This window comes from Cherax quadricarinatus, chromosome 79 (assembly GCF_038502225.1).
Source record: "Cherax quadricarinatus isolate ZL_2023a chromosome 79, ASM3850222v1, whole genome shotgun sequence".
Taxonomy (NCBI): Eukaryota; Metazoa; Arthropoda; class Malacostraca; order Decapoda; family Parastacidae; genus Cherax; species Cherax quadricarinatus.
Window position 1 is genome coordinate 10,535,743 of NC_091370.1, and position 26,710 is coordinate 10,562,452.

The 26,710-nt window shown below is 45.5% G+C and overlaps 1 protein-coding gene across 6 annotated transcripts in view; it reads left to right on the forward strand.

The window, feature by feature from the left end:
- LOC138855059 (chromo domain-containing protein cec-1-like) overlaps nt 1-26,710 on the forward strand; it is a 69,864-nt gene that overhangs the window by 39,326 nt on the left and 3,828 nt on the right. For 4 of the 6 annotated variants that reach the window (XM_070101923.1, XM_070101921.1, XM_070101920.1 and 1 more), the window contains one exon: nt 25,759-25,919. In XM_070101923.1, the coding sequence (XP_069958024.1) occupies nt 25,819-25,919 (101 nt within the window). In that variant the 5' untranslated portion in view covers nt 25,759-25,818. Of the gene's footprint in view, nt 1-6,479; nt 6,714-25,758; nt 25,920-26,710 lie in introns of those variants that run through there. The other 2 variants (XM_070101918.1, XM_070101922.1) reach the window with 2 other exon arrangements.

The following is a 26,710-nucleotide window of genomic DNA, read 5'->3' on the forward strand; positions in this document are numbered from 1 at the left end:
GTCTTACTCACCAGTTAGCGCTAATTCTGTTCTCACTGTAGCTTAATCTTCGGCGAGTTTAATAAAATTCTGGAACTTCACGACTCTTCATCAAACCTTCGGTGTTTGGTGCTTAAATTAGGCGACTTTTCCGCAACTTCTGTGTCCATTCAATGCAAATTTTCTGCGGAGTTTTAAGCATTACTACGACTTTTTTTTTTCAGTCTTCCAGAAAAGTTCTTTGGATTTCATGAAAATTTCGGAATTTTACGTTGACACGAGGATAAGTTATAGGAGACACTACCTCTAGCAAGAATTATAGAGGGCGACGCATCTAGCAAGAATTATAGTAGACGATGCCTCTAGCAAGAATTATAGAGGATGACGCCTCTAGCAAGAATTATAGAGGACGACGCCTCTAGCAAGAATTATAGAGGGCGACACATCTAGCAAGAATTATAGTAGACGATGCCTCTAGCAAGAATTATAGAGGATGACGCCTCTAGCAAGAATTATAGAGGACGACGCCTCTAGCAAGAATTACAGAGGACGACGCCTCTAGCAAGAATTACAGAGGACGACGCCTCTAGCAAGAATTGCAGAGGACGACGCCTCTAGCAAGAATTGCAGAGGACGACGCCTCTAGCAAGAATTGCAGAGGACGACGCCTCTAGCAAGAATTACAGAGGACGACGCCTCTAGCAAGAATTACAGAGGACGACGCCTCTAGCAAGAATTGCAGAGGACGACGCCTCTAGCAAGAATTACAGAGGACGACGCCTCTAGCAAGAATTATAGAGGACGACGCCTCTAATAAGAATTATACAGGACGATGCCTCTAGCAAGAGTTATAGTAGACGTTGCCTCTAGCAAGAATTACAGAGGACGACACCTCTAGCAAGAATTACAGAGGACGACGCCTCTAGCAAGAATTATAGAGAACGACGCCTCTAGCAAGAATTATAGAGGATGATGCCTCTAACAAGAATTATAGAGGACGACGCCTCTAGCAAGAATTGTAGAGGACGACGCCTCTAGCAAGAATTATAGAGGACGACGCCTCTAGCAAGAATTGCAGAGGACGACGCCTCTAGCAAGAATTACAGAGGACGATGCCTCTAGCAAGAATAATAGAGAACGTCTCTAGCATGAATAAGAGAACGTCTCTAGCAAGAATTATAGAGGACGATGCCTCTAGCAAGAATTACAGAATACGATGCCTCTAGCAAGAATTCTAGTAGACGACGCCTCTAGCAAGAATTCTAGGCATTATAAAATGTTTGATTAATTTTTTAGTCCTAAAGTAAACAAAGGTTCACTGCTGGAAGGACGTCTGTTTACGTAATTCAGAAATACTTGTGTAACCAGACTGTTGATATTCCATGTGTGGTTGTGTTTGTGGTTGTGTGTGTGGATGCGTGTGTGGATGCGTGTGTGGATGCGTGTGTGGATGCGTGTGTGGATGCGTGTGGTTGTGTGTGTGGTTGTGTGTGTGGTTGTGTGTGTGGTTGTGTGTGTGGTTGTGTGTGTTGTGTGTGAATGTGTGTGGGGTTGTGTGTGTGGGGTTGTGTGTGTGGGGTTGTGTGTGTGGGGTTGTGTGTGTGTGGTTGTGTGTGTGTGTGGTTGTGTGTGTGGTTGTGTGTGTGTGTGGTTGTGTGTGTGTGTGGTTGTGTGTGTGGTTGTGTGTGTGGTTGTGTGTGTGTGTGGTTGTGTGTGTGTGTGGTTGTGTGTGTGTGTGGTTGTGTGTGTGTGTGGTTGTGTGTGTGTGTGGTTGTGTGTGTGTGTGGTTGTGTGTGTGTGTGGTTGTGTGTGTGTGTGGTTGTGTGTGTGTGTGTGGTTGTGTGTGTGGTTGTGTGTGTGGTTGTGTGTGTGTGGATGTGTGTGTGTGTGGATGTGTGTGTGTGTGGATGTGTGTGGATGTGTGTGTGTGGATGTGTGTGTGTGTGGATGTGTGTGTGTGGATGTGTGTGTGGGTGGTTGTGTGTAGTTGTGTGTGGTTGTGGTCTTGTGATTGAGTGTTTGTAGTTGTGTGTTTGCGGTGTTGGTGCTGTGGGGCATGGTGTGGGTGTGGGAGGGAAATGTGGAATCTGGGTTGAAGACAAATGGGGGTTGAGGAATGGAGAATGTGGGAGAGAGGGACATAGAGAGAGAGAGAGAGAGAGAGATACAGAGAGAGAGAGATACAGAGAGAGAGAGATACAGAGAGAGAGAGAGAGATGTGTTAAGGTAACCTAGTATTGTATCCACAACCTCCATACCTCCATCCCTCCACTCCACCTCCCTCCACTCGTCCCTCCAACCCTCCTTTCCTCCCAATTCATTCCCGCCCTTCCATTCATCCACCTTCCCTCCATCCCTTCCCTCCCTTCCACCATCCACCCCTTTCTTGCCCCCCCCCTTCACTCCCTCCATCTCCCTCGCTCCACAAACAACTTCTACAACAACCACTATCACAAACAACTACTACCACCAATCACTATCACTACTACCACCAACCACTATCACAAACTATTACTACCACCAACCACTATCACAAACTATTACTACCACCAACCACTATCACAAACTATTACTACCACCAACCACTATCACAAACTATTACTACCACCAACCACTATCACAAACAACTATTACCACCAATCACTATCACAAACAACTACCACCAACCACTATCACAAACAACTATTACCACCAATCACTATCACAAACAACTACCACCAACCACTATCACAAACAACTATTACCACCAACCACTATCACAAACTACCACCAACCACTATCACAAACTATTACTACCACCAACCACTATCACAAACTATTACTACCACCAACCACTATCACAAACAACTATTACTACCACCAACCACTATCACAAACAACTATTACCACCAATCACTATCACAAACAACTACCACCAACCACTATCACAAACAACTATTACCACCAATCACTATCACAAACAACTATTACCACCAATCACTATCACAAACAACTACCACCAACCACTATCACAAACAACTATTACCACCAACCACTATCACAAACAACTACCACCAACCACTATCACAAACAACTATTACCACCAACCACTATCACAAACTACCACCAACCACTATCACAAACTATTACTACCACCAACCACTGTCACAAACAACTATTACCACCAACCACTATCACAAACAACTATTACCACCAACCACTATCACAAACAACTATTACCACCAACCACTATCACAAACAACTACCACCAACCACTATCACAAACAACTACTACCACCAACCACTATCACAAACAACTACTACCACTAACCACTATCACAAACTACCACCAACCACTATCACAAACAACTATTACCACCAACCACTATCACAAACAACTACCACCAACTACTATCACAAATAACTACCACTAACCACTATCACAAACTACCACTAACCACTATCACAAATAACAACTACCACTAACCACTATCACAAATAACAACTACCACTAACCACTATCACAAACTACCACTAACCACTATCACAAATAACTACTACCGCTAACCACTATCACAAACTACCACTAACCACTATCACAAACTACCACTAACCACTATCACAAACTACCACTAACCATTATCACAAACTACCACTAACCACTATCACAAACTACCACTAACCACTATCACAAACTACCACTAACCACTATCACAAACTACCACTAACCACTATCACAAACTACCACTAACCACTATCACAAATAACTACTACCACTAACCACTATCACAAACTACCACTAACCACTATCACAAATAACTACTACCACTAACCACTATTACAAACTACCACTAACCACTATCACAAACAACAACTACCACTAACCACTATCACAAACAACTACAACAACAACAACCATCTCAAAATTAAACAAAAATATGTATTTTTTTGTTTCATCAATGAAAAATACTTCTCACTATTCTTAATTTTCACTGTTATGATAATATTGACCTTAATACCACTATTGTTAAGCTGTTATAGCAGCAGTGTGGTACAGCAGCAGTGTGGTACAGCAGCAGTGTGGTACAGCAGCAGTGTGGTACAGCAGCAGTGTGGTGCAGCAGTAGTGTGGTACAGCAGTAGTGTGGTACAGCAGTAGTGTGGTACAGCAGCAGTGTGGTACAGCAGCAGTGTGGTACAGCAGCAGTGTGGTACAGCAGCAGTGTGGTACAGCAGCAGTGTGGTACAGCAGCAGTGTGGCACAGCAGCAGTGTGGCACAGCAGCAGTGTGGCACAGCAGCAGTGTGGTACAGCAGCAGTGTGGTACAGCAGCAGTTTGGTACAGCAGCAGTGTGGTACAGCAGCAGTGTGGTACAGCAGCAGTGTGGTGCAGCAGCAGTGTGGTACAGCAGCAGTGTGGTACAGCAGCAGTGAGGTACAGCAGCAGTGTGGTACAGCAGCAGTGTGGTACAGCAGCAGTGTGGTACAGCAGCAGTGTGCTACAGCAGCAGTGTGCTACAGCAGCAGTGTGGTACAGCAGCAGTGTGGTACAGCAGCAGTGTGGTACAGCAGCAGTGTGGTACAGCAGCAGTGTGGTACAGCAGCAGTGTGGTACAGCAGCAGTGTGGTACAGCAGCAGTGTGGTACAGCAGCAGTGTGGTACAGCAGCAGTGTGGTACAGCAGTAGTGTGGTGCAGCAGCAGTGTGGTACAGCAGCAGTGTGGTACAGCAGCAGTGTGGTACAGCAGCAGTGTGGTACAGCAGCAGTGTGGTAGAGCAGTAGTGTGGTAGAGCAGTAGTGTGGTAGAGCAGCAGTGTGGTAGAGCAGCAGTGTGGTAGAGCAGCAGTGTGGTACAGCAGCAGTGTGGTACAGCAGCAGTGTGGTACAGCAGCAGTGTGGTGGTTACAGCAGTAGTGTGGTGGTTACAGCAGTAGTGTGGTGCTTACAGCAGTAGTGTGGTGGTTACAGCAGTAGTGTGGTGGGTACAGCAGTAGTGTGGTGGTTACAGCAGTAGTGTGGTGGTTACAGCAGTAGTGTGGTGGTTACAGCAGTAGTGTGGTGGTTACAGCAGTAGTGTGGTGGGTACAGCAGTAGTGTGGTGGTTACAGCAGTAGTGTGGTAGAGCAGCAGTGTGGTAGAGCAGCAGTGTGGTAGAGCAGCAGTGTGGCACAGCAGCAGTGTGGTTCAGCAGAAATGTGGTACAGCAGCAGTGTGGTACAGCAGCAGTGTGGTTCAGCGGAAATGTAGTACAGCAGCAGTGTGACACAGCGGCAGTGTGGTACAGCAGCAGTGAGGTACAGCAGCAGTGAGGTACAGCAGCATTGTGGTACATCAGCAGTGTGGTATAGCAGCAGTGAGGTACAGCAGCATTGTGGTACAGCAGCAGTGAGGTACAACAGCAGTGTGGTACAGCAGCAGTGTGGTACAGCAGCAGTGAGGTACAGCAGCAGTGAGGTACAGCAGCATTGTGGTACATCAGCAGTGTGGTATAGCAGCAGTGAGGTACAGCAGCATTGTGGTATAGCAGCAGTGAGGTACAACAGCAGTGTGGTACAGCAGCAGTGTGGTACAGCAGCAGTGTGGTACAGCAGCAGTGAGGTACAGCAGCAGTGTGGTACAGCAGCAGTGAGGTACAGCAGCAGTGTGGTACAGCAGCAGTGTGGTACAGCAGCAATGAGGTACATCAGCAGTGTGGTACAGCAGCAGTGAGGTACATCAGCATTGTGGTACAGCAGTAGTGAGGTACAGCAGTGTGGTACAGCAGTAGTAAGGTACAGCAGCAGTGTGGCACAGCAGCAGTGAGGTACCGCAGCAGTGTGGTACAGCAGTATTGAGATACAGCAGCACTGGGGTACAGCAGCACTGGGGTACAGCATTATTTGAGAAATTGACTGTAACTACCACCATCACAACTACTACCACGATCACCACCACTACCACTAACACCGTCACTACCACAACAGCGCCACTTCTATTATGACTACCACTATACCACAATTATTACCACAGGTACTTATGCCATAAATACTGTAACTACCATCAATGCCACTACTACCATCATCACTATTACTGCTACCACTACTACCATCATCACTATTACTGCTACCACTACTACCATCATCACTATTACTGCTACCACTACTATCATTACCAACACTCCTTCCACCACCAATGCTACTACCTCTACCATTTCCTACTTCTACCATTTCCACTACTTCTACTGTTACCACAACCACCACCACACAATCACCACCACTACGCCACCACCGCCACTACACTACCACCATCACCAAAACCACCCCAACAAAACCACCACTACGCCACCACTACACTACCACCAAAACCACCACCCCCACCACTACACACCTCCAACAACACCACTACACCACTACCACACCACCACTACACCACCACCACTACACCACCACCACCACCACTACACCACCACCACCACCACCACTACACCACCACCACTACCAGACGAGGCGTGGCTATCTATAAAAGAGAGGTCGACCACTCCCACACACTCAGTTGTACTTCAACCATCGTAGTGGACGTAGCTCTCAGCTCCTTCCCAAGAATCTCCTCCATCACGTGTGATCTACCCCTCCATACTCCCTCCTCCATCCCTCCACTCCCTCCCTCCCAGACGTCGGGAAGTCACGAACTATGGAGGTAAACCCCAGACACTGACTCGTGACGTGAGCCCAGGAGCTGGAATTTGGACAACTTGACTTCACGAAGTAACTCTGATGTGTGTGTTTATATGTGACTTTGTGTTTATATGTGACTTTGTGACTAATACCTCCAACTCTTCACAATGTTACATTTGTTCACCATGTATGTACACTTGTTCATTTACATTTGTTCACATGTACATTTGTTCATGTATGTACATTTGTTCACAATGTATGTACATTCTTTCACCATGTTTGTACATTTGTTCACTGTGTACATTTGTTCGCCATGTATGTTCATTCGTTCACCATGTATGTACATTTGTTCACCATGTATGTTCATTCGTTCATGATTATGCATGTGCTCATGTGTACACATTTGTCTTTCTAGACACATTTGGTAACACACACAAACACACACACACGTGTATATATATATATATATATATATATATATATATATATATATATATATATATATATATATATTATATATATATATATATATATACACACACACACAGAAAAGAAGAAGAGGAAATATTAAGAAGAAAGCCCGTGGTTCAGCAAAAAATGCATAGAGAAGTAAAAAGAAGTATAAAAGCATGGAAAAACTACAGAACGCAGAGGACAGAAGACAACAGAGTAGTGAGTAGAAGAGGAAACAAAAGAAACGAATATGCGAAGGTAAGGAGAGAAGCTAAGAAATAGTGAACTGAAACTGACGAAGGAAGGCGGAGAGTTCACGAGAAATGTCAAGGAAGCTCGTGAAGAGCTGAGAAACAAATTACGAGAGGAAAGAGGAACACCAACGGGTGCTGGGCACCGTTTATACAACAGAGGAAGAGGTGAAAATACGGTGGGACTCGGCAGTGTCACCATGGATCCTGAGAGAGGGAGCAGAAGCACTAGCTAAGATCTATACCAAGTCAATGGATTAGGGACAATTGTCAGAGATTTGGAAGACAGTGAATGTTGTCCTAGTATTTAAGAAGGAAGACAGGATGGAAGACAAGTATAACTGACACAACGTAAGGTATAGAAGACAGACTGAGAGATGTAGTTTCATAGATAATAACCAACACTGGCTTTAAAATGGCAAATATTGTCTCCAACCAGCTGGAATTTTATCACACTGTGACGGAAGTGAGGCAGGAAAGAGATGGGTTAACTGTACATTCTTGGACAGGAAGATGGCATTTGATACAGTCCCTCACAAAAGAATGGGATAAAAACTTGGAGAAGAGCAGGAATAGCAGTAATTTTGCTGCAGGATATTAAGAGTGAATAGCAAGACAATTTTGTTGGCAGGATATTAAGAGTGGAAAGAGGTGTCATAACAGCAAAGTGTAACAAGTGAACTTGTTACACTTGTTTGTAACAAGTGGAGTTCGCCAAGTATTGTATTAGCACCAGTACTATTTCTGGTATGTATGAATGATATACCTGTAGAGATAGTCAGATGTAAACCTTTTGGGGGAGAAAAAAGGCAGAGGATAAGGAAAGGATACAGATTGACTATGCCAAACTACAGATTAGTCAGACAATTATCTATGGATTTTTTTCCCACAGGAAATGCAAGTGATAAAACTAGAAACTGTGTGTAGGCTCGGAGGACAGAGGCTACAAACCTCACTCAAGACCTCAGGGTGAGCATACTGCCGAGCATATCGCCAGAGGAGCACATCAACAGAATAACCTCAGCCGTAAATGCTCGTTAGGCAAATCTAATAGTAGCTTCCAGGACTCTCAACAAGAAGTCATTCACGACATTTTATCGACATGTCAGACACATCTTGGAGTAAGCAGCACCAACATGGAACCCACTTCTCGTAATGCATGTCATGAAACTTGGAACTGGAGAAAAAACAAAGGTATCCAACGAAACTAATCCCAGAGCTACGAGAATTAAGCTGTAAGAGGGTACAGGAACTGAACCTGAGTTGAAGGAAGGATAAAAAGAGGATAGGTTTGACAGGACCCAAGAGGCTAGGAGGACGTAAAGTAAAAAGGGACAGGAGATAAGACTCGGTCCCTGTAACCACAAATGGGTGAGTATAAATAATATATATATGTACACACACACACACACACACAAATGCTTGCTCTTACCACGATTTACACTTCTGGACGGTGTTTTAACTAAGACAAGCTGCCGAAAGCTGTCAGGAGCCTCAACACGGTACGTTTTTGTGCTGTCTGGCGCATCCAAACAACAGTGTTTATGGTGTTTTATTACCCTGTTTAAGTAAGGGCTGCTTTCCAAACACCTTTTCTCAATATAGTTATTATAATCCATTTCAGTGCTAAACCCGAAAGGGTCAAACAGCGTTAATTCTCACTATAAAATACCAATCTCTTGACTGGATGAGCCGTGACGCTTGTTTAAAAGCTCTTGATCCCAGGAACTGCAGCTACCCACCCTTTGCCTCAGATCACTCTTCTCATATTCCATTTACTATTTAACCCTTACAGGTTTAGTGAGTCTTTATAAATTTCATATATAATGTCACGTAAAGTCCCACAGATCACTCTCATCAACCAGCTTTACGCGATTACAAGCACTACGCGGAAGTCTCAGGGGCCCAAGACTGTTCAACTGCCAGCATACATAAGAGGGATTACCAATAGACCCTTGACTGAATCAAGAGGGAACTGGACAGACACCTACAGTCAGTACCTGACCAACCGGGCTGTGGTTCGTATGTCACTTTACGTTCGACCAACAGTAACAGCCCTGATCCACCTGGAAGCCTGGTACTGCCCGGGCCCCGGGGCAGTGACTCTGAAATATACCCTCCAGGTATATTTCAAGGTCACATGGATTAGGAGAGGAAATATCGTGGATTAGGAGAAGAAATATTGTGGATTAGGAGGGGAACTATTGTGAATTAGGAGAGGAACTATTGTGAATTAGGAGAGGAACTATTGTGAATTAGGAGAGGAACTATTGTGAATTAGGAGAGGAACTATTGTGAATTAGGAGAGGAACTATTGTGAATTAGGAGAGGAACTATTGTGAATTAGGAGAGGAACTATTGTGAATTAGGAGAGGAACTATTGTGAATTAGGAGAGGAACCATCTTGAATTAGGAGAGGAACCATCGTGAATTAGGAGAGGAACCATCTTGAATTAGGAGAGGAACCATCTTGAATTAGGAGAGGAACCATCTTGAATTAGGAGAGGAACTATCGTGAATTAGGAGAGGAACCATCTTGAATTAGGAGAGGAACCATCTTGAATTAGGAGAGGAACTATCGTGAATTAGGAGAGGAACCATCTTGAATTAGGAGAGGAACCATCTTGAATTAGGAGAGGAACCATCTTGAATTAGGAGAGGAACCATCTTGAATTAGGAGAGGAACCATCTTGAATTAGGAGAGGAACCATCTTGAATTAGGAGAGGAACTATCGTGAATTAGGAGAGGAACCATCTTGAATTAGGAGAGGAACCATCTTGAATTAGGAGAGGAACTATCGTGAATTAGGAGAGGAACCATCTTGAATTAGGAGAGGAACCATCTTGAATTAGGAGAGGAACTATCGTGAATTAGGAGAGGAACCATCTTGAATTAGGAGAGGAACCATCTTGAATTAGGAGAGGAACCATCTTGAATTAGGAGAGGAACCATCTTGAATTAGGAGAGGAACCATCTTGAATTAGGAGAGGAACTATCTTGAATTAGGAGAGGAACCATCTTGAATTAGGAGAGGAACCATCTTGAATTAGGAGAGGAACTATCTTGAATTAGGAGAGGAACCATCTTGAATTAGGAGAGGAATCCTGATAGTTAAGATGGAACGAGGACCTTGTCGCTGTGTTTACCAAATTCCTCTATATCTCTGTCAACATGTAAAACACCTTGAAAGTCGTTACTGCCTCAGGAATGTCTGGTTGTCGCTGTGTTACACCGTGTGCCCAATAAAACACACTTGGCAACGTTTCGCTCGTGACTTGTTAAAGCTCCCACAGAGCTAAACGTACCCAACTAAAGGTCTCGCCTTACCGTACCAAGACGCCTTCACAGTGTTGCTTCTTATTCAAACAACCGCACGTAGGAGAAAGAAGGTTATCACGACGTTTCGGTCCGACTTTGACTAGTTAATGGTTCAAGTCGGAGCGAAACGTCAGAAGCTTCTCTCTCCCATGTGCGGGTTATTTGTGTATGACTCACGAAATCGTAATGACACGATTGCAAACAAACCATACCCCCGGCCGGGATTGAACCCGCGGTCAGAGAGTCTCAAAACTCCAGCTGGTGGCTAGCTGGTCCAGTGGCTAACGCGACGGGCTGGAGTTTTTGAGACTCTCTGACCGCGGGTTCAGTCCCTGCCGGGGTATGGTTTATTTGTGTACTGTTCCAGTCACGGTATTGTGCCTTGTTATTGTTCATTATTATTGCTGCTTCTGCTGCTGTTGCTGTTGCTGTTTCTGCTGCTGCTGGTGCTTCTGGTGCTTCTGCTGCTACTGCTTCTGCTGCTGCCGCAGTTGCTGCTCCTGCTGCTTCTGCTAGTTCTGCTGCTGCTGCTTTTGCTGCTGCTGCTTCTGCTGCTACTGCTGCTTCTGCTGCTGCTTCTGCTGCTGCCGCGGTTGCTGCTTCTGCTGCTTTTGCTGCTTCTGCTGCTGCCGCTTCTGCTTCTGCTGCTGCCTCTGCTGCTTCTGCTGCTGCTACTTCTGCTGCTTCTGCTACTGCTGCTGCTGCTGCTTCTGCTGCTGCTGCTGCTTCTGCTGCTGCTGCTTCTGCTGCTGCTGCTGCTGCTGCTGCTGCTTCTGCTACTGCTTCTGCTGCTGCTTCTGCTTCTACTGCTGCTGCTGCCTCTGCTGCTGCTGCTACTTCTGCTGCTGCTGCTTCTGCTGCTTTTGCTGCTGCTGCTGCTTCTGCTGCTGCTTCTGCTGCTTCTGCTTCTGCTGCTGCTGCTTCTGCTGCTGCCGCGGTTGCTGCTTCTGCTGCTGCTGCTTTTGCTGCTTCTGCTGCTGCCGCTTCTGCTGCTACTGCTTATGCTGCTTCTGCTGCTACTGCTTGTACTGCTGCTGCTGCTTCTTCTGCTGCTTCTGCTGCTGCTGCTGCCTCTTCTGCTGCTTCTGCTGCTGCTTCTGCTGCTGCTACTGCTGCTGCTGCTGCTACTGCTGCTGCTACTACTTCTGCTGCTACTGCTTCTGCTGCTGCTGCTTCTGCTGCTGCTCCTGCTGCTGCTGCTCCTGCTGCTGCTTCTGCTACTGCTACTGCTGCTACTGCTTCTGCTGCTGCTTCTGCTGCTGCTTCTGCTGCTGCTGCTGCTGTTTCTGCTACTGCTACTGCTGCTTCTGCTACTGCTACTGCTGCTTCTGCTTCTGCTACTGCTGCTTCTGCTTCTGCTACTGCTGCTGCTGCTTCTGCTGCTGTTTCTGCTTCTGCTGCTGCTACTGTTACTGCTGCTGCTGTTTCTGCTGCTTCTGCTGCTGCTACTACTGCTGCTGTTTCTGCTGCTGTTTCTGCTGCTGCTTCTGCTGCTGCTTCTGCTGCTCCTGCTGCTGCTTCTGCTGCTGCTTCTGCTACTGATACTGCTGCTGCTGCTCCTGCTGCTGCTGCTCCTGCTGCTGCTGCTTCTGCTGCTGCTGCTGCTTCTGCTGCTGCTGTTGCTGTTGCTGCTGCTGCTGTTGCTGCTTCTGCTGCTGTTGCTGCTTCTGCTACTGCTGCTGCTGCTACTGTTGCTGCTGCTGATACTGCTGCTGCTGCTGTTGCTGCTGCTATTGCTGCTGCTGATACTACTACTGCTGCTGCTGTTGCTGCTGCTGTTGCTGCTGCTGCTACTGTTGCTGCTGTTGCTGTTGCTGTTGCTGCTGCTGTTGCTGTTGCTGCTGCTGTTGGTGCTGCTGCTGCTGTTGCTGCTGTTGCTGCTGCTGCTGCTGCTGGTGCTGCTGCTGCTATACTCGTGTCTCCAGAGGAAAAATATAATATATTTTCTGTCCTAAACAGTATGAAATATGACTTATGAATAGGAACTTAGAGCAGAGTAAATCTTTACTTAGACAGCGTTTCGCTCATGCAGAACTTTTCAAAATCACGCTGGAGCGAAATGTCCTAAGAGAAAATTCCACGGCTCTAAATCTTACATTAGTCGTGTTTGTAGGTCCTCCGTCTTCCGTAACTGATGTTCGATTTAGTAAGGCGAAGTATCAAGGCCAGATACGAGTAAATCTGGATGTTTCAAGGACAGGGAAAAATAAATCTGGATGTTTTAAGGACAGGGAAAAATAAATCTGGATGTTTCAAGGACAGGGAAAAATAAATCTGGATGTTTCAAGGACAGGGAAAAATAAATCTGGATGTTTCAAGGACAGGGAAAAATAAATCTGGATGTTCGAACTAATGAGGCACAGTTTCAAGGCCAGAAACGAATAAATCTATGCGTGTGAAATTTTCAAGAGTCTTCCGAATCCGTATTTACGAACTAGGGATCATTACTGTAAGGGGTTGTGACTGCTTATTTCGTGTGGCACTACTATCGCGTCCGCTCCCAGTCACGGTGCTGGTGGATAGTACCATGGTACCATGACTACGGTGCTGAAGGATAGTACCATGATACCATGACCACGGTGCTGATGGATAGTACCATGGTACCATGACTACGGTGCTGAAGGATAGTACCATGATATCATGACCACGGTGCTGATGGATAGTACCATGGTACCATGACCACGGTGCTGGTGGATAGTACCATGGTACCATGACCACGGTGCTGATGGATAGTACCATGACCACGGTGCTGAAGGATAGTACCATGGTACCATGACCACGGTGCTGATGGATAGTACCATGGTACCATGACCACGGTGCTGAAGGATAGTACCATGGTACCATGACCACGGTGCTGATGGATAGTACCATGGTACCATGACCACGGTGCTGGTGGATAGTACCATGGTACCATGACCACGGTGCTGGTGGATAGTACCATGGCTACGATGAACCGTGGGGACGATGACACCATAATGATGCAACCCCGTGGCAGTTAAACATTTGTCACTGTTGACACTCGTGACGATGAGCGACTTCCCGTTTCCGAGTCTCTTACCGGCCTTGTCGTGGACTTTCACACACTCCTACATTACAGACACACACACACACACACACACACACACACACACACACACACACACACACACACACACACACACACACACATTTTAAAAATAAGAAAAGAGTAAGAAGAAATAAGGTAGCAAAGAATGGGATACAAAATAAAGGAAGCAGAGAACAGAGAAGAGGTAAGCCCGTAGGGGTCGTACAACACCTGAGGAATGAAAGGTAATTAGATCTGATCCGAGGAAAGGAAAGAGAGCTTCAATTCTTTGCATCAAGAGACCTTCACCAATAACAAGAGATTTTACAGACAGACAGAGAGAGAGAGAGAGAGAGAGAGAGAGAGAGAGAGAGAGAGAGAGAGAGAGAGAGAGAGTTCAATTAGTATCGTTGATAATGAAAGTATTGGTGAGAAAGTGAGAATGTTTCCCATCGGTGCAGTCTGCTGCTGCAGTCTGCAGTTTCTGGAGAAAGTGAACTGTTTAAAAGGCGTATCTCTTCTAGTTTCACTCTCTCTCTCTCTCTCTCTCTCTCTCTCTCTCTCTCTCTCTCTCTCTCTCTCTCTCTCTCTCAGAGGGCTAAGGGGCTGTACATTGTTTACACTGGCAGATAGGGGCCCAGTAAACTTTCACACTGACAGGTAGGGGCCCAGTAAACTTTCACACTGACAGGTAGGGGCCCAGTGAAACGTTTGCAGTGACAGGTAGGGGCCCAGTGAAACGTTTGCAGTGACAGGTAGGGGCCCAGTAAAACGTTTGCAGTGACAGGTAGGGGCCCAGTAAAACGTTTGCAGTGACAAGTAGGGGCCCAGTAAAACGTTTGCACTAACAGGTAGGGGGCCAGTAAAACGCTTAAGCTGACATGTAGATGTCCAGTAAAACGTTTAAACTGACATGTAGATGCCCAGTAAAACGTTTACGCTGACACGTAGGGGCCCAGTAAAACGTTTAAGCTGACATGTAGATGTCCAGTAAAACGTTTAAACTGACATGTAGATGCCCAGTAAAACGTTTACGCTGACAGGTAGGGGCCCAGTAAAACTTTTATGCTGACATGTAGATGCCCAGTAAAACGTTTAAGCTGACAGGTAGGGGCCCAGTAAAACGTTTAAGCTGACATGCAGATGCCCAGTAAAACCTTTAAGCTGACATGTAGATGCCCAGTAAAACGTTTAAGCTGACGGACCTTCAGAGGCCACAAATCTCTCTCATGTAGGTGAAAAAAACATTAGGTTATCTGTTCTCATCTCTCGTTCCAGCATCACCATCTTGAAGATCCTACACACACACACACACACACACACACACACACACACACACTCACATGGAGCAGGGAGAGAGAGGACCTAGTAGCAATCCGTGAAGAGGCGGGGCCAGGAGCTATGAATCGACCCCTGCAACCACAAATAGGTGAGTACACACACACACACACACACACACACACACACACACACACACATGATAACGACATGTAAATACTGAGAGGAGTTGACAAGGTGGACAGAGACAGGATGTTCCAGTGATGGGACACGGCAACAAGGGGTCACAACTGGAAGTTGAAGACTCGGATGAGTCACACGGATGTTAGGAAGTACTTCTTTAATCATAGAGTTGTCAGGAAGTGGAATAGTCTGGAATATGATGTAGTGGAGGCAGGATCCATATATCGCTTTAAGAAGAGGTACGATAAAGCTCATGGAGCAGGGAGAGAGTGGACTTAGCAGCGACCAGCGAAGAGGTGGGGCCAGGAGCTGTGACTCGATCCCTGCAACTACAAGTGAGTACAGCTAGTTCTCCAGATTAACTAGCAGGTGTAGGTGAGTGTGACAAGGACCTGGCTAGCATGGGCCACTAGGCTTCCTGCACCTGCGTAGCATGGGCCAGTAGGCCTCAGGCAGTGCTCATCTCTTATTTTCTTATTTCTGTTCCATTAAGAACCATCATAAAAGATGGACGATGAACATAGTCTCTCTCTCTCTCTCTCTCTCTCTCTCTCTCTCTCTCTCTCTCTCTCTCTCTCTCTCTCTCTCTCTCTCTCTCTCTCTCTCATGTCCTAAAGAAGAACGAGCTAAAACGGCCTTTCAGTTATCTTTTCATAGGTAAACCATCTGACCATAAGAACCCACTCCATCTCGCTCACAAAACCCACTCCATCTGGCTCACACAACCCACTCCATCTGGCTCACACAACCCACTCCATCTGGCTCACACAACCCACTCCATCTGGCTCACACAACCCACTCCATCTGGCTCACACAACCCACTCCATCTGGCTCACACAACCCACACCATCTGGCTCGCATAACCCACACCATCTGGCTCACACAACCCACACCATCTGGCTCACACAACCCACTCCATCTGGCTTAGACTAACCAGTGATTACCTCTCACTCCCCACAAGACGTATGACTCGTAAGAGTTTAGCGCCTCGTTTGTAAACAAAAACACACAAACTGATGATACAAAAACAGTTTCAAACAAAAACTGAATTTTTTTAAACAAGGACAACAAATTTAATAAATTTTTGTAAACAAAAAAACTTTCAAGGCTTTTGTTAGTAAGTCAACAATGACAAGAACAAGGAAACAGATGAGAAGAACACTTTTCTAACAAGGAAACAGCTGAGAAGAACACTTTTCGAACAAGGAAACAGCTGAGAGGAACACTTTTCGAACAAGGAAACAGCTGAGAAGAACTCTTTTCGAACAAGGAAACAGCTGAGAGGAACACTTTTCGAACAAGGAAACAGCTGAGAAGAACACTTTTCGAACAAGGAAACAGCTGAGAAGAACACTTTTCGAACAAGGAAATTGCTGAGAAGAACACTTTTCGAACAAGGAAACAGTTGAGAAGAACACTTTTCGAACAAGGAAACAGCTGAGAAGAACACTTTTCTAACAAGGAAACAGCTGAGAAGAACACTTTTCTAACAAGGAAACAGCTGAAAAGAACACTTTTCGAACAAGGAAACAGCTGAAAAGAACACTTTTCGAACAAGGAAATTGCTGAGAAGAACACTTTTCGAACAAGGAAACAGCTGAGAAGAACACTTTTCTAACAAGGAAACAGCTGAGAAGAACACTTTTCGAACAAGGAAACAGCTGAAAAGAACACTTTTCGAACAAGGAAACAGCTGAGAAGAACACTTTTCGAACAAGGAAACAGCTGAGAAGAACACTTTTCGAACAAGGAAACAGCTGAGAAGAACTCTTTTCGAACAAGGAAACAGCTGAGAAGAACACTTTTCGAACAAGGAAACAGCAGACAAGAACAATTTTCGAACAAGGAAACAACAGACAAGAACACGTTTCGAACAAGGAAACAGCAGACAAGAACACTTTTCGAACAAGGAAACAACTGAGAAGAACACTTTTCTAACAAGGAAACAGCTGAGAAGAACACTTTTCTAACAAGGAAACAGCTGAGAAGAACACTTTTCTAACAAGGAAACAGCTGAGAAGAACACTTTTCGAACAAGGAAACAGCTGAGAAGAACACTTTTCGAACAAGGAAACAGCTGAGAAGAACTCTTTTCGAACAAGGAAACAGCTGAGAAGAACTCTTTTCGAACAAGGAAACAGCTGAGAAGAACACTTTTCGAACAAGGAAACAGCTGAGAAGAACACTTTTCTAACAAGGAAACAGCTGAGAAGAACACTTTTCGAACAAGGAAACAGCTGAGAAGAACACTTTTCGAACAAGGAAATAGCAGACAAGAACACTTTTCGAACAAGGAAACAGCCGACAAGAACACTTTTCGAACAAGGAAACAGCTGAGAAGAACACTTCGAACAAGGAAACAACAGACAAGAACACTTTTCGAACAAGGTAACAGCAGACAAGAACACTTTTCGAACAAGGAAACAGCAGACAAGAACACTTTTCGAACAAGGAAACAGCTGAGAACACTTTTCGAACAAGGAAACAGCAGACAAGAGCACGTTTCGAACAAGGAAACAGCAGACAAGAACACTTTTCGAACAAGGAAACAGCAGACAAGAACACTTTTCGAACAAGGAAACAGCAGACAAGAACACTTTTCGAACAAGGAAACAGCAGACAAGAACACTTTTCGAACAAGGAAACAGCTGAGAAGAACACTTTTCGAACAAGGAAACAGCAGACAAGAACACTTTTCGAACAAGGAAACAGCCGACAAGAACATGTTTCGATTAATCATTCATTTAATAATAATCATAATAATAATAATAATATAATCATAAAAGCAATAATGATAATTTTAAAGATTTTAATCATAATAATAATAGTATTGTTAATAATCTTAATAATAATAATTATTTTAGCAATTCTTTTTCTTCATTTTCGTATCGTTATTATTGAATTATTATTATTATTATTATTTATTATTATTATTTATATTATTATTAACGTGTGGGTCAGCCAGCGCATGCAGAAGGCTCGATCCTAAGTCTTTAAAAAGAGGCGACGCTTTCTCTTCTTATTGCTTCAGGTATTTCAAAGGTACTACAAAGGTTACCATTTCTGTGGGGGTGGGGAACTGGGGGGGGGTCTGGAGAAAGGTCACGGCGCTTTCAGGTTCTGGAGAAAGGTCAGGTCAAAGGTCAGGGTCGTGATAGTGAGTTGGGAACCACATTAAGTGGTATGCATTTAAATTATCAGGTCATTTCAGGTCACGTTTCGTGGGGCGTTGGCTGTGTGTGTGTGTGTGTGTGTGTGTGTGTGTGTGTGTGTACTCACCTAATTGTGGTTGCATAGGTCGAGACTCAGATCCTGGCCCCGCCTCTTCACTGATCGCTACTAGGTCCTCTCTCTCTGCTTCCTGAACTTTGTCATACCTCATCTTAAAGCTATGTATGATTCCTGCCTCCACTACTTCACTTGCTAGGCTATTCCACTTCCTGACGACTCTATGACTGAAGAAATACTTCCTAACGTCCCTGTGACTCGTCTGAGTCTTCAGCTTCCAGTTCTGTTTCTGTGTCCCCTCTCTGGAACATCCTATCTCTGTCCACCTTGTCTATTCCCCGCAGTATCTTGTATGTCGTTATCATGTCTCCCCTGACCCTTCTGTCCTCCAGTGTCGTCAGTCCGATTTCCCTCAACCTTTCCTCGTACGACATTTCCCTGAGCTCTGGGACTAGCCTTGTCGCAAACCTTTGTACTTTCTCTAACTTCTTGACGTGCTTGACCAGGTGTGGGTTCCAGACTGGTGCTGCATACTCCAGTATGGGCCTAACATACACAGTGTACAGTGTCTTGAGCGATTCCTTATTACGGTATCGGAACGCTATTCTCAGGTTTGCCAGGCGCCCGTATGCTGCAGCGGTTATTTGGTTGATGTGTGCCTCCGGTGATGTGCTCGGTGTTATGGTCACCCCAAGGTCTTTCTCCCTGAGTGAGGTCTGTAGTCTTTGTCCACCTAGCCTATACTCTGTCTGCGGTCTTCTTTGCCCCTCCCCAATCTTCATGACTTTGCATTTAACAGGGTTGAATTCGAAAAGCCAGTTTCTGGACCACATGTCCAGCCTGTCCAGGTCTCTTTGCAGTCCTGCCTCATCTTCATCTGATTTAATTCTTCTCATCAGCTTCACATCATCTGCGAATAGGGACACTTCAGAGTCTATTCCTTCCATCATGTCGTTCGCATATATAAAAATAGCACTGGTCCTAGAATTGACCCCTGTGGGACCTCGCTCGTCACAGGCGCCCACTGTGATACCTCTTCACTTACCATGACTCGTTGTTGCCTCCCTGTCAGGTATTCCCTGATCCATTGCAGTGCCCTCCCTGTTATATGCGCCTGATCCTCCAGCTTCTGCACTAATCTCTTGTGGAGAACTGTGCCAAAGGCCTTCCTGCAGTCTAGGAAAACGCCATCAACCCACCCCTCTCTCTCGTGTCTTACTTCTGTTACCTTGTCATAAAACTCCAGAAGGTTTGTGACACAGGATTTGCCTTCCATGAACCCATGCTGGTTTTCATTTATAATCTTGTTCCGTTCCAGGTGTTCCACCACTCTCCTCCTGATAATCTTCTCCATGACTTTGCACACAATACATGTCAGAGACACAGGTCTGTAGTTTAGTGCCTCATTTCTGTTTCCTTTCTTAAATATGGGGACTACATTTGCTGTCTTCCATTTCTCAGGTAGTTGCCCAGTTGAAGATTGTGGTTAGAGGCACGCACAGCATCTCTGCTCCTTCTCTAAGGACCCATGGGGAGATGTTGTCCGGTCTCATCGCCTTAGAGGTATCAAGGTCACTTAGCAGCTACTGCACCTCCTCCTCGGTTGTGTGTGTGTGGGTGTGTGTGTGTGTGTACTCACCTAGTTGAGGTTGCAGGGGTAGAGTCCAAGTTCCTGGCCCCGCCTCTTCACTGGTCGCTACTAGATCACTCTCCCTGAACCGTGAGCTTTATCATACCTCTACTTAAAGCTATGTATGGATCCTGCCTCCACTACATCGCTTCCCAAGCTATTCCACTTCTGACTACTCTGTGGCTGAAGAAATACTTCCTAACATCCCTGTGATTCATCTGTGTCTTCAACTTCCAACTGTGTCCCCCTGTTACTGTGTCCAATCTCTGGAACATCCTGTCTTTGTCCACCTTGTCAATTCCTCTCAGCATTTTATATGTCGTTATCATGTCCCCCCTATCTCTCCTGTCCTCCAGTGTCGTCAGGTTGATTTCCCTTAACCTCTCCTCGTAGGACATACCTCTTAGTTCTGGGACTAGTCTTGTTGCAAACCTTTGCACTTTCTCTAGTTTCTTTACGTGCTTGGCTAGGTGTGGGTTCCAAACTGGTGCCGCGCGTGTGTGTGTGTGTGTGTGTGTGTGTGTGTGTGTGTGTGTGTGTGTGTGTATGGTGGGGGTACATTGGCATGTGCGTGTGTAATGGCTCTCCCTCACACAGGCGCGCGCACACACAGACAGATACACACACAGATACACACACAGATACACACAGACAGATACACAGACAGACAGACACACAGACACACACACACACACACACACACACACACACACACACACACACACACACACACACACACACACACACACACACACACACACACACACACACACACAGACCCGGACAGGCTGGACATGTGGTCCAGTAACTGTCTTCTCGAATTCAATCCAGCCAAATGCAAAGTCATGAAGATTGGGGAGGGGCAAAGAAGACCGCAGACAGAGTATAGGCTAGGTGGACAAAGACTACAGACCTCACTCAGGGAGAAAGACCTTGGGGTGACCATAACACCGAGCACATCACCGGAGGCACACATCAACCAAATAACCGCTGCAGCATACGGGCGCCTGGCAAACCTGAGAATAGCGTTCCGATACCTTAATAAGGAATCGTTCAAAACACTGTACACTGTGTATGTTAGGCCCATACTGGAGTATGCAGCACCAGTCTGGAACCCACACCTGGTCAAGCACGTCAAGAAGTTAGAGAAAGTACAAAGGTTTGCAACAAGGCTAGTCCCAGAGCTCAAGGGAATGTCGTACGAGAAAAGGTTAAGGGAAATCGGACTGACGACACTGGAGGACAGAAGGGTCAGGGGAGACATGATAACGACATACAAGATACTGCGGGGAATAGACAAGGTGGACAGAGATAGGATGTTCCAGAGAGGGGACACAGGGACAAGGGGTCTCAACTGGAAGCTGAAGACTCAGACGAGTCACAGGGACGTTAGGAAGTATTTCTTCAGTCATAGAGTCGTCAGCAAGTGGAATAGCCTAGCAAGTGAAGTAGTGGAGGCAGGAACCATACATAGTTTTAAGAAGAGGTATGACAAAGCTCAGGAAGCAGAGAGAGGGCCCAGTAGCGATCAGTAAAGAGGCGGGGCCAGGAGCTGAGTCTCGACCCCTGCAACCACAATTAGGCGAGTACAATTAGGTGAGTATACACACACACACACACACACACACACACACACACACACATAGAGGAATCGACAAGTTGGACAGAGACAGGATGTTCCAGAGATTGGACACAGCAACAAGGGGTCACAGTTGGAAGTTGAAGACTCGGATGAATCACAGGGATGTTAGGAAGTATTTCTTCAATCATAGAGTTGTCAGGAAGTGAAATAGCCTTGGAAGTGATGTAGTGGAGGTAGGATCCCTACATACTAGCTTTAAGAAGAGGTATGATAAAGCCCATGGAGGAGGAAGAGGGACCTAGTAACGACCAGTGAAGAGGCGGGGCCAGGAGCTTGGACTCGACCTCTGCAACCTCAACTAGGTGAGTACACACACACACACACACACACACACACACACACACACACACTATACGCCTGTTAAGTATTCCTGGTAAAGTGTATGGTAGAGTTATTATTGAAAGAATTCAAAGACTAAGAGTAGGATAGCAGATGAACAAGGAGGCTTTAGGAAGGGTAGGGGGTGTGTAGACCAAGTGTTTAAAGTGAAACATATAGGTGAGCATAGTAAATGAGGGTAAAGAGGTTTTTGTGGCATTTATAGAATTGGGAAAGCATATGACAATGTGGATAGGGGAACAATGTGGCAGATGTTGCAAATGTATGGAATAGGTGGCAAGTTACTGACAGCAGTTAAGAGTTTTTATGAGGATAGTGAGGGTTAGGTTAGAGTATGTAGGAGAGAGGGAGATTATTTCCCAGTAAAAGTAGGCCTTAGACAGGGATGCGTGATGTCACCGTGGTTGCTCAATATATTTACAGATGAGGTTGTAAGAGAAGTTAATGCTAGGGTCTTGGCAAGAGGTATGGGATTAAAAGATGAATCTAACACAAAGTGGTTGTCACAGTTGCTTTTTGCTGATGACACTGTGCTTTTGGGAGATTCTAAAGAGAAGTTGCGGAGGTTGGTGGATAAGTTTCATATGGTATGCAAAAGAAGGAGATTAAAAGTGAACGTAAGAAAGAGCAAGGTGAAGCGGATAAAAAAGATAATGAAGGACTGAATATCAGATTGGAGGGAGAGAGCATGGAGGAGGTGAATTTATTCAGATTTTTAGGAGTGGACGTGTCAGCAGATGGATCTATGAAACATGAGGCGAATCATAGAACTGGTGAGGGGAATCAGGTGAGTGGTGCACTAAGGAGTCTGTGGAGACAAAGAACGTTATCCATGGAAGCAAAGAGGGAAATGTATGAGGGTATAGTTATACCAGCGTTCTTATGTGGGTGTGAAACATGGTGGTGAATGTTGCAACATGGAGAAGGCTGGAGGCAGTGGAGATGTCGTGTCTGAGGGTAATGTGTGGTGTGCATATAGCATATAATGCAGAGAATCCATAGCTTGGAGATTAGGAGGCCGTGCAGGGTTTCTAAAAGTATTATTCAGAGGGCAGAGGAAGGATTGTTGAGGTAATTTGGACATTCAGAGAGAATGGAACATAATAGGATGACTTGGAGGGTATTGAAATCTGTAGTGGAGAGAAGGCGGGGTAGGGGTCGTCCTAGAAAGGGTTGGAGGGAGGGGGTAAAGGAGGTTTTGTGCTCGAGGGGCTTGGACTTCCATCAAGCATGCGTGAACGTGTTAGGACATATACCAACACAAACCGACGTATACCGACACAGACCAATATATATACCGACACAGACCGACATATACCGACACAGACCGACGTATACCAACACAGACCAACATATACCGACACAGCCAGGAAGAAAAAATGTATCTCTATCGCCATCTTAGACAAATTAGAAAACAGACAAGTTTTTACCTTGTTAGATGAAGTCACTTTCTCTCACTTTCTCTTCTGGACAGTGATAATAATTACCCTCCAGACACCTGTTCTGGTTTCCACTTGTTTATAGTTAATTCGTGAATAATTAAAGAGGTAGTTTAGTCGACTTTTCTCAGAAACCTGTTTGGGTCACCCTTTGTATAGACTCACTCACTTTCTATGAACCCTCTCATATTCTTTCAATGGACCCTCTCATGCACTTTCTATGGATCCCTCTCATGTACTATCAATGGACCCTCTCATGCACTTTCTATGGATCCCTCTCATGTACTTTCAATGGACCCTCTCATGCACTTTCTGTGGATTCCTCTCATGTACTTTTAATGGATCCTCTCATGTACTTTTAATGGACCCTCTCATGTGCTTTCTATGGATCCCTCTCATGCACTTTCTATGGATTTCTCTCATGTACTTTCAATGGACGCCTCTCATGCACTTTCTATGGAGCCCTCTCACGCACTTTCTATGGACCTTACGCACTTTCTATGGACTGTCTCACACCCTTTAAACCGTTATCTCACACTCTATAGTTCCTCTCACACCCTTTTAGTAGTACCTTTCACACCCTTTCTATAGTTCCTCTCACACCCTTTCAAAAATCCCTCTCACACTCTTAAAATCTCCACCTATCTCTGGCTTGTGTCTATCCCTGGCTTGTCTATCCCTGGCTTGTGTCTATCTCTGGCTTGTGTCTATCTCTGGCTTGTGTCTATCCCTGGCTTGTCTATCCCTGGCTTGGGTCTATCCCTGGCTTGTGTTTATCTCTGGCTTGTGTCTATCCCTGGCTTGGGTCTATCCCTGGCTTGTGTTTATCTCTGGCTTGTCTATCCCTGGCTTGTCTATCTCTGGCTTGGGTCTATCCCTGGCTTGGGTCTATCCCTGGCTTGGGTCTATCCCTGGCTTGGGTCTATCCCTGGCTTGGGTCTATCCCTGGCTTGTGTCTATCTCTGGCTTGTGTCTATCCCTGGCTTGGGTCTATCTATCTCTGGAGGATCTCTCAGCTCTGGTGGATGTCCACCTATTGCCTGTAAGTTCATCTCTCGAGAAAACAGTTGAAAAAGGACTTCAATGTCCTATGGATTTCAACAATATGACGGTCCGTAATTCAAATATTATTTTTGAGCATCATACAACACATTAACTTGTATCATTTATACACATTAATGCCCGCTCCGGCATGGTGCGGGAGGCATAAAGAAAATACTAATCTGGATGGGCACTTGATGCCCATGGTTATACACCAACAGTCCCAATATTACTTTTTAAGTTGAAGAGATGAGAATCAACTTGCGCCGTGGCAGATGGTCTGAACAAGGAGGTATAGTGTCAGGATGGTCTGAACAAGGAGGTATAGTGTCAGGATGGTCTGAACAAGGAGGTAGTGTCAGGATGGTCTGAACAAGGAGGTATAGTGTCAGGATGGTCTGAACAAGGAGGTATAGTGTCAGGATGGTCTGAACAAGGAGGTATAGTGTCAGGATGGTCTGAACAAGGAGGTATAGTGTCAGGATGGTCTGAACAAGGAGGTATAGTGTCAGGATGGTCTGAACAAGGAGGTATAGTGTCAGGATGGTCTGAACAAGGAGGTATAGTGTCAGGATGGTCTGAACAAGGAGGTATAGTGTCAGGATGGTCTGAACAAGGAGGTATAGTGTCAGGATGGTCTGAACAAGGAGGTATAGTGTCAGGATGGTCTGAACAAGGAGGTATAGTGTCAGGATGGTCTGAACAAGGAGGTATAGTGTCAGGATGGTCTGAACAAGAAGATATAATACTAGAAAGTTGTACCCAGCTTGATATATTACCTGACAAGCGTCATAAATCCTCGCAGCATCAACACTGATCCGCTCCACTTGATCCAGATGACATTCCTCACACTGACTTAAACTGAGGTCTATACCAGCCCCAGCCAGGCAACTAACGAGCAAGTATGGCACAGTGCCACTTGCCACAGGGACGAGAATGACTTGCCATCTCTAACGACCGTACAGCAACGATCATAGTCTGTTTCCACGTACCTCTGACGCGCTGTTTACTGCCATGTCCTTAATCTTGGCTTTGTCGTGTTAGAAGTAAATAGCCCCTAAATGGTAAATTATCTGTTTCGATTAAAAGCGTGACGATCTACATATTTCAGCTGACATATGTAGATCGTCACACACGTTGAGATATATATATATATTTTTGTATTTTATGTAAAACGCTAAAACCATATTGGTCATTCAGCATAAGTGATGAAGGCTCGATCCTCCGTGTGCTTAGCACTGGACAGACGTTATGGATTTTCTCCCTCTTTATCCCCGGCGTGTTTACCTCTTCCCAGGTACAATGGCTCCTGCTGGTGGTGCTGCTGGCGGTGCTCAACAAGGACACCACCTTCGCCATGAGACAAATCGATTTAGAGTATTCTTCCGCGCCTTCACAGCATCTCTCCTCCTTCACTGGGTACCGTCTTGAGAACACCTTTCGCCCTGGGGAGTACAGGTGAGTGAGATTCCTAATTAATGTGCTTAACCTGGGTACATAACACCACGTAGGATATTATTAGTGTTTGTAAATGGTCCAGGTCGGACCGAAACGTCGTGGTTAGCTTCTCTCTCTCAGGTTATTTGTGTATTGTTCCAGTCAGGGTATTGTGCCTCTTTGTTCTTGTTGTGGTCATGGGGAAGGGCTAAGCCCGTAGGGGCCATGGAGGTGGGAAGTAATCAAATTTTATCAGAGAAAGGGATGTAAATTCTTTGGATCAAGAGAACGGATATGTAAATAGGAACATTAAAATATGGGAGCATTTTGGAGAGAGAGAGAGAGAGAGAGAGAGAGAGAGAGAGAGAGAGAGAGAGAGAGAGGCGGACGAGCAGGTAACACACAAAAAAATTAGCACCTGTTTTAAATAATCTACATAGTTGAGTTTACACACACACAAACGCACACACAAGCGCACACACAAGCACACACACAAGCACACACACAAGCACACACACACACACACAAAAGCACACACACAAGCACACACACACACACACACACACACACACAAAAGCGCGCACACACACACACACACACACACACACACACACACAACCCCCAGTAGACCACATTCACTCTCTGACAGTCTTAAAAAAACAGTTGCAGACGCGAGTCTGTTGTTTACCATAAAGACTTTCTTCTAAAAACAACAGCCAAAAACAGCTTGTCTGGTAACTTTACTGAGCAGTTCAACAATGTCTTTAGAACAGGTGTGAAAGGTTGCACACTCAACAGAAAGGAGTAGGTGT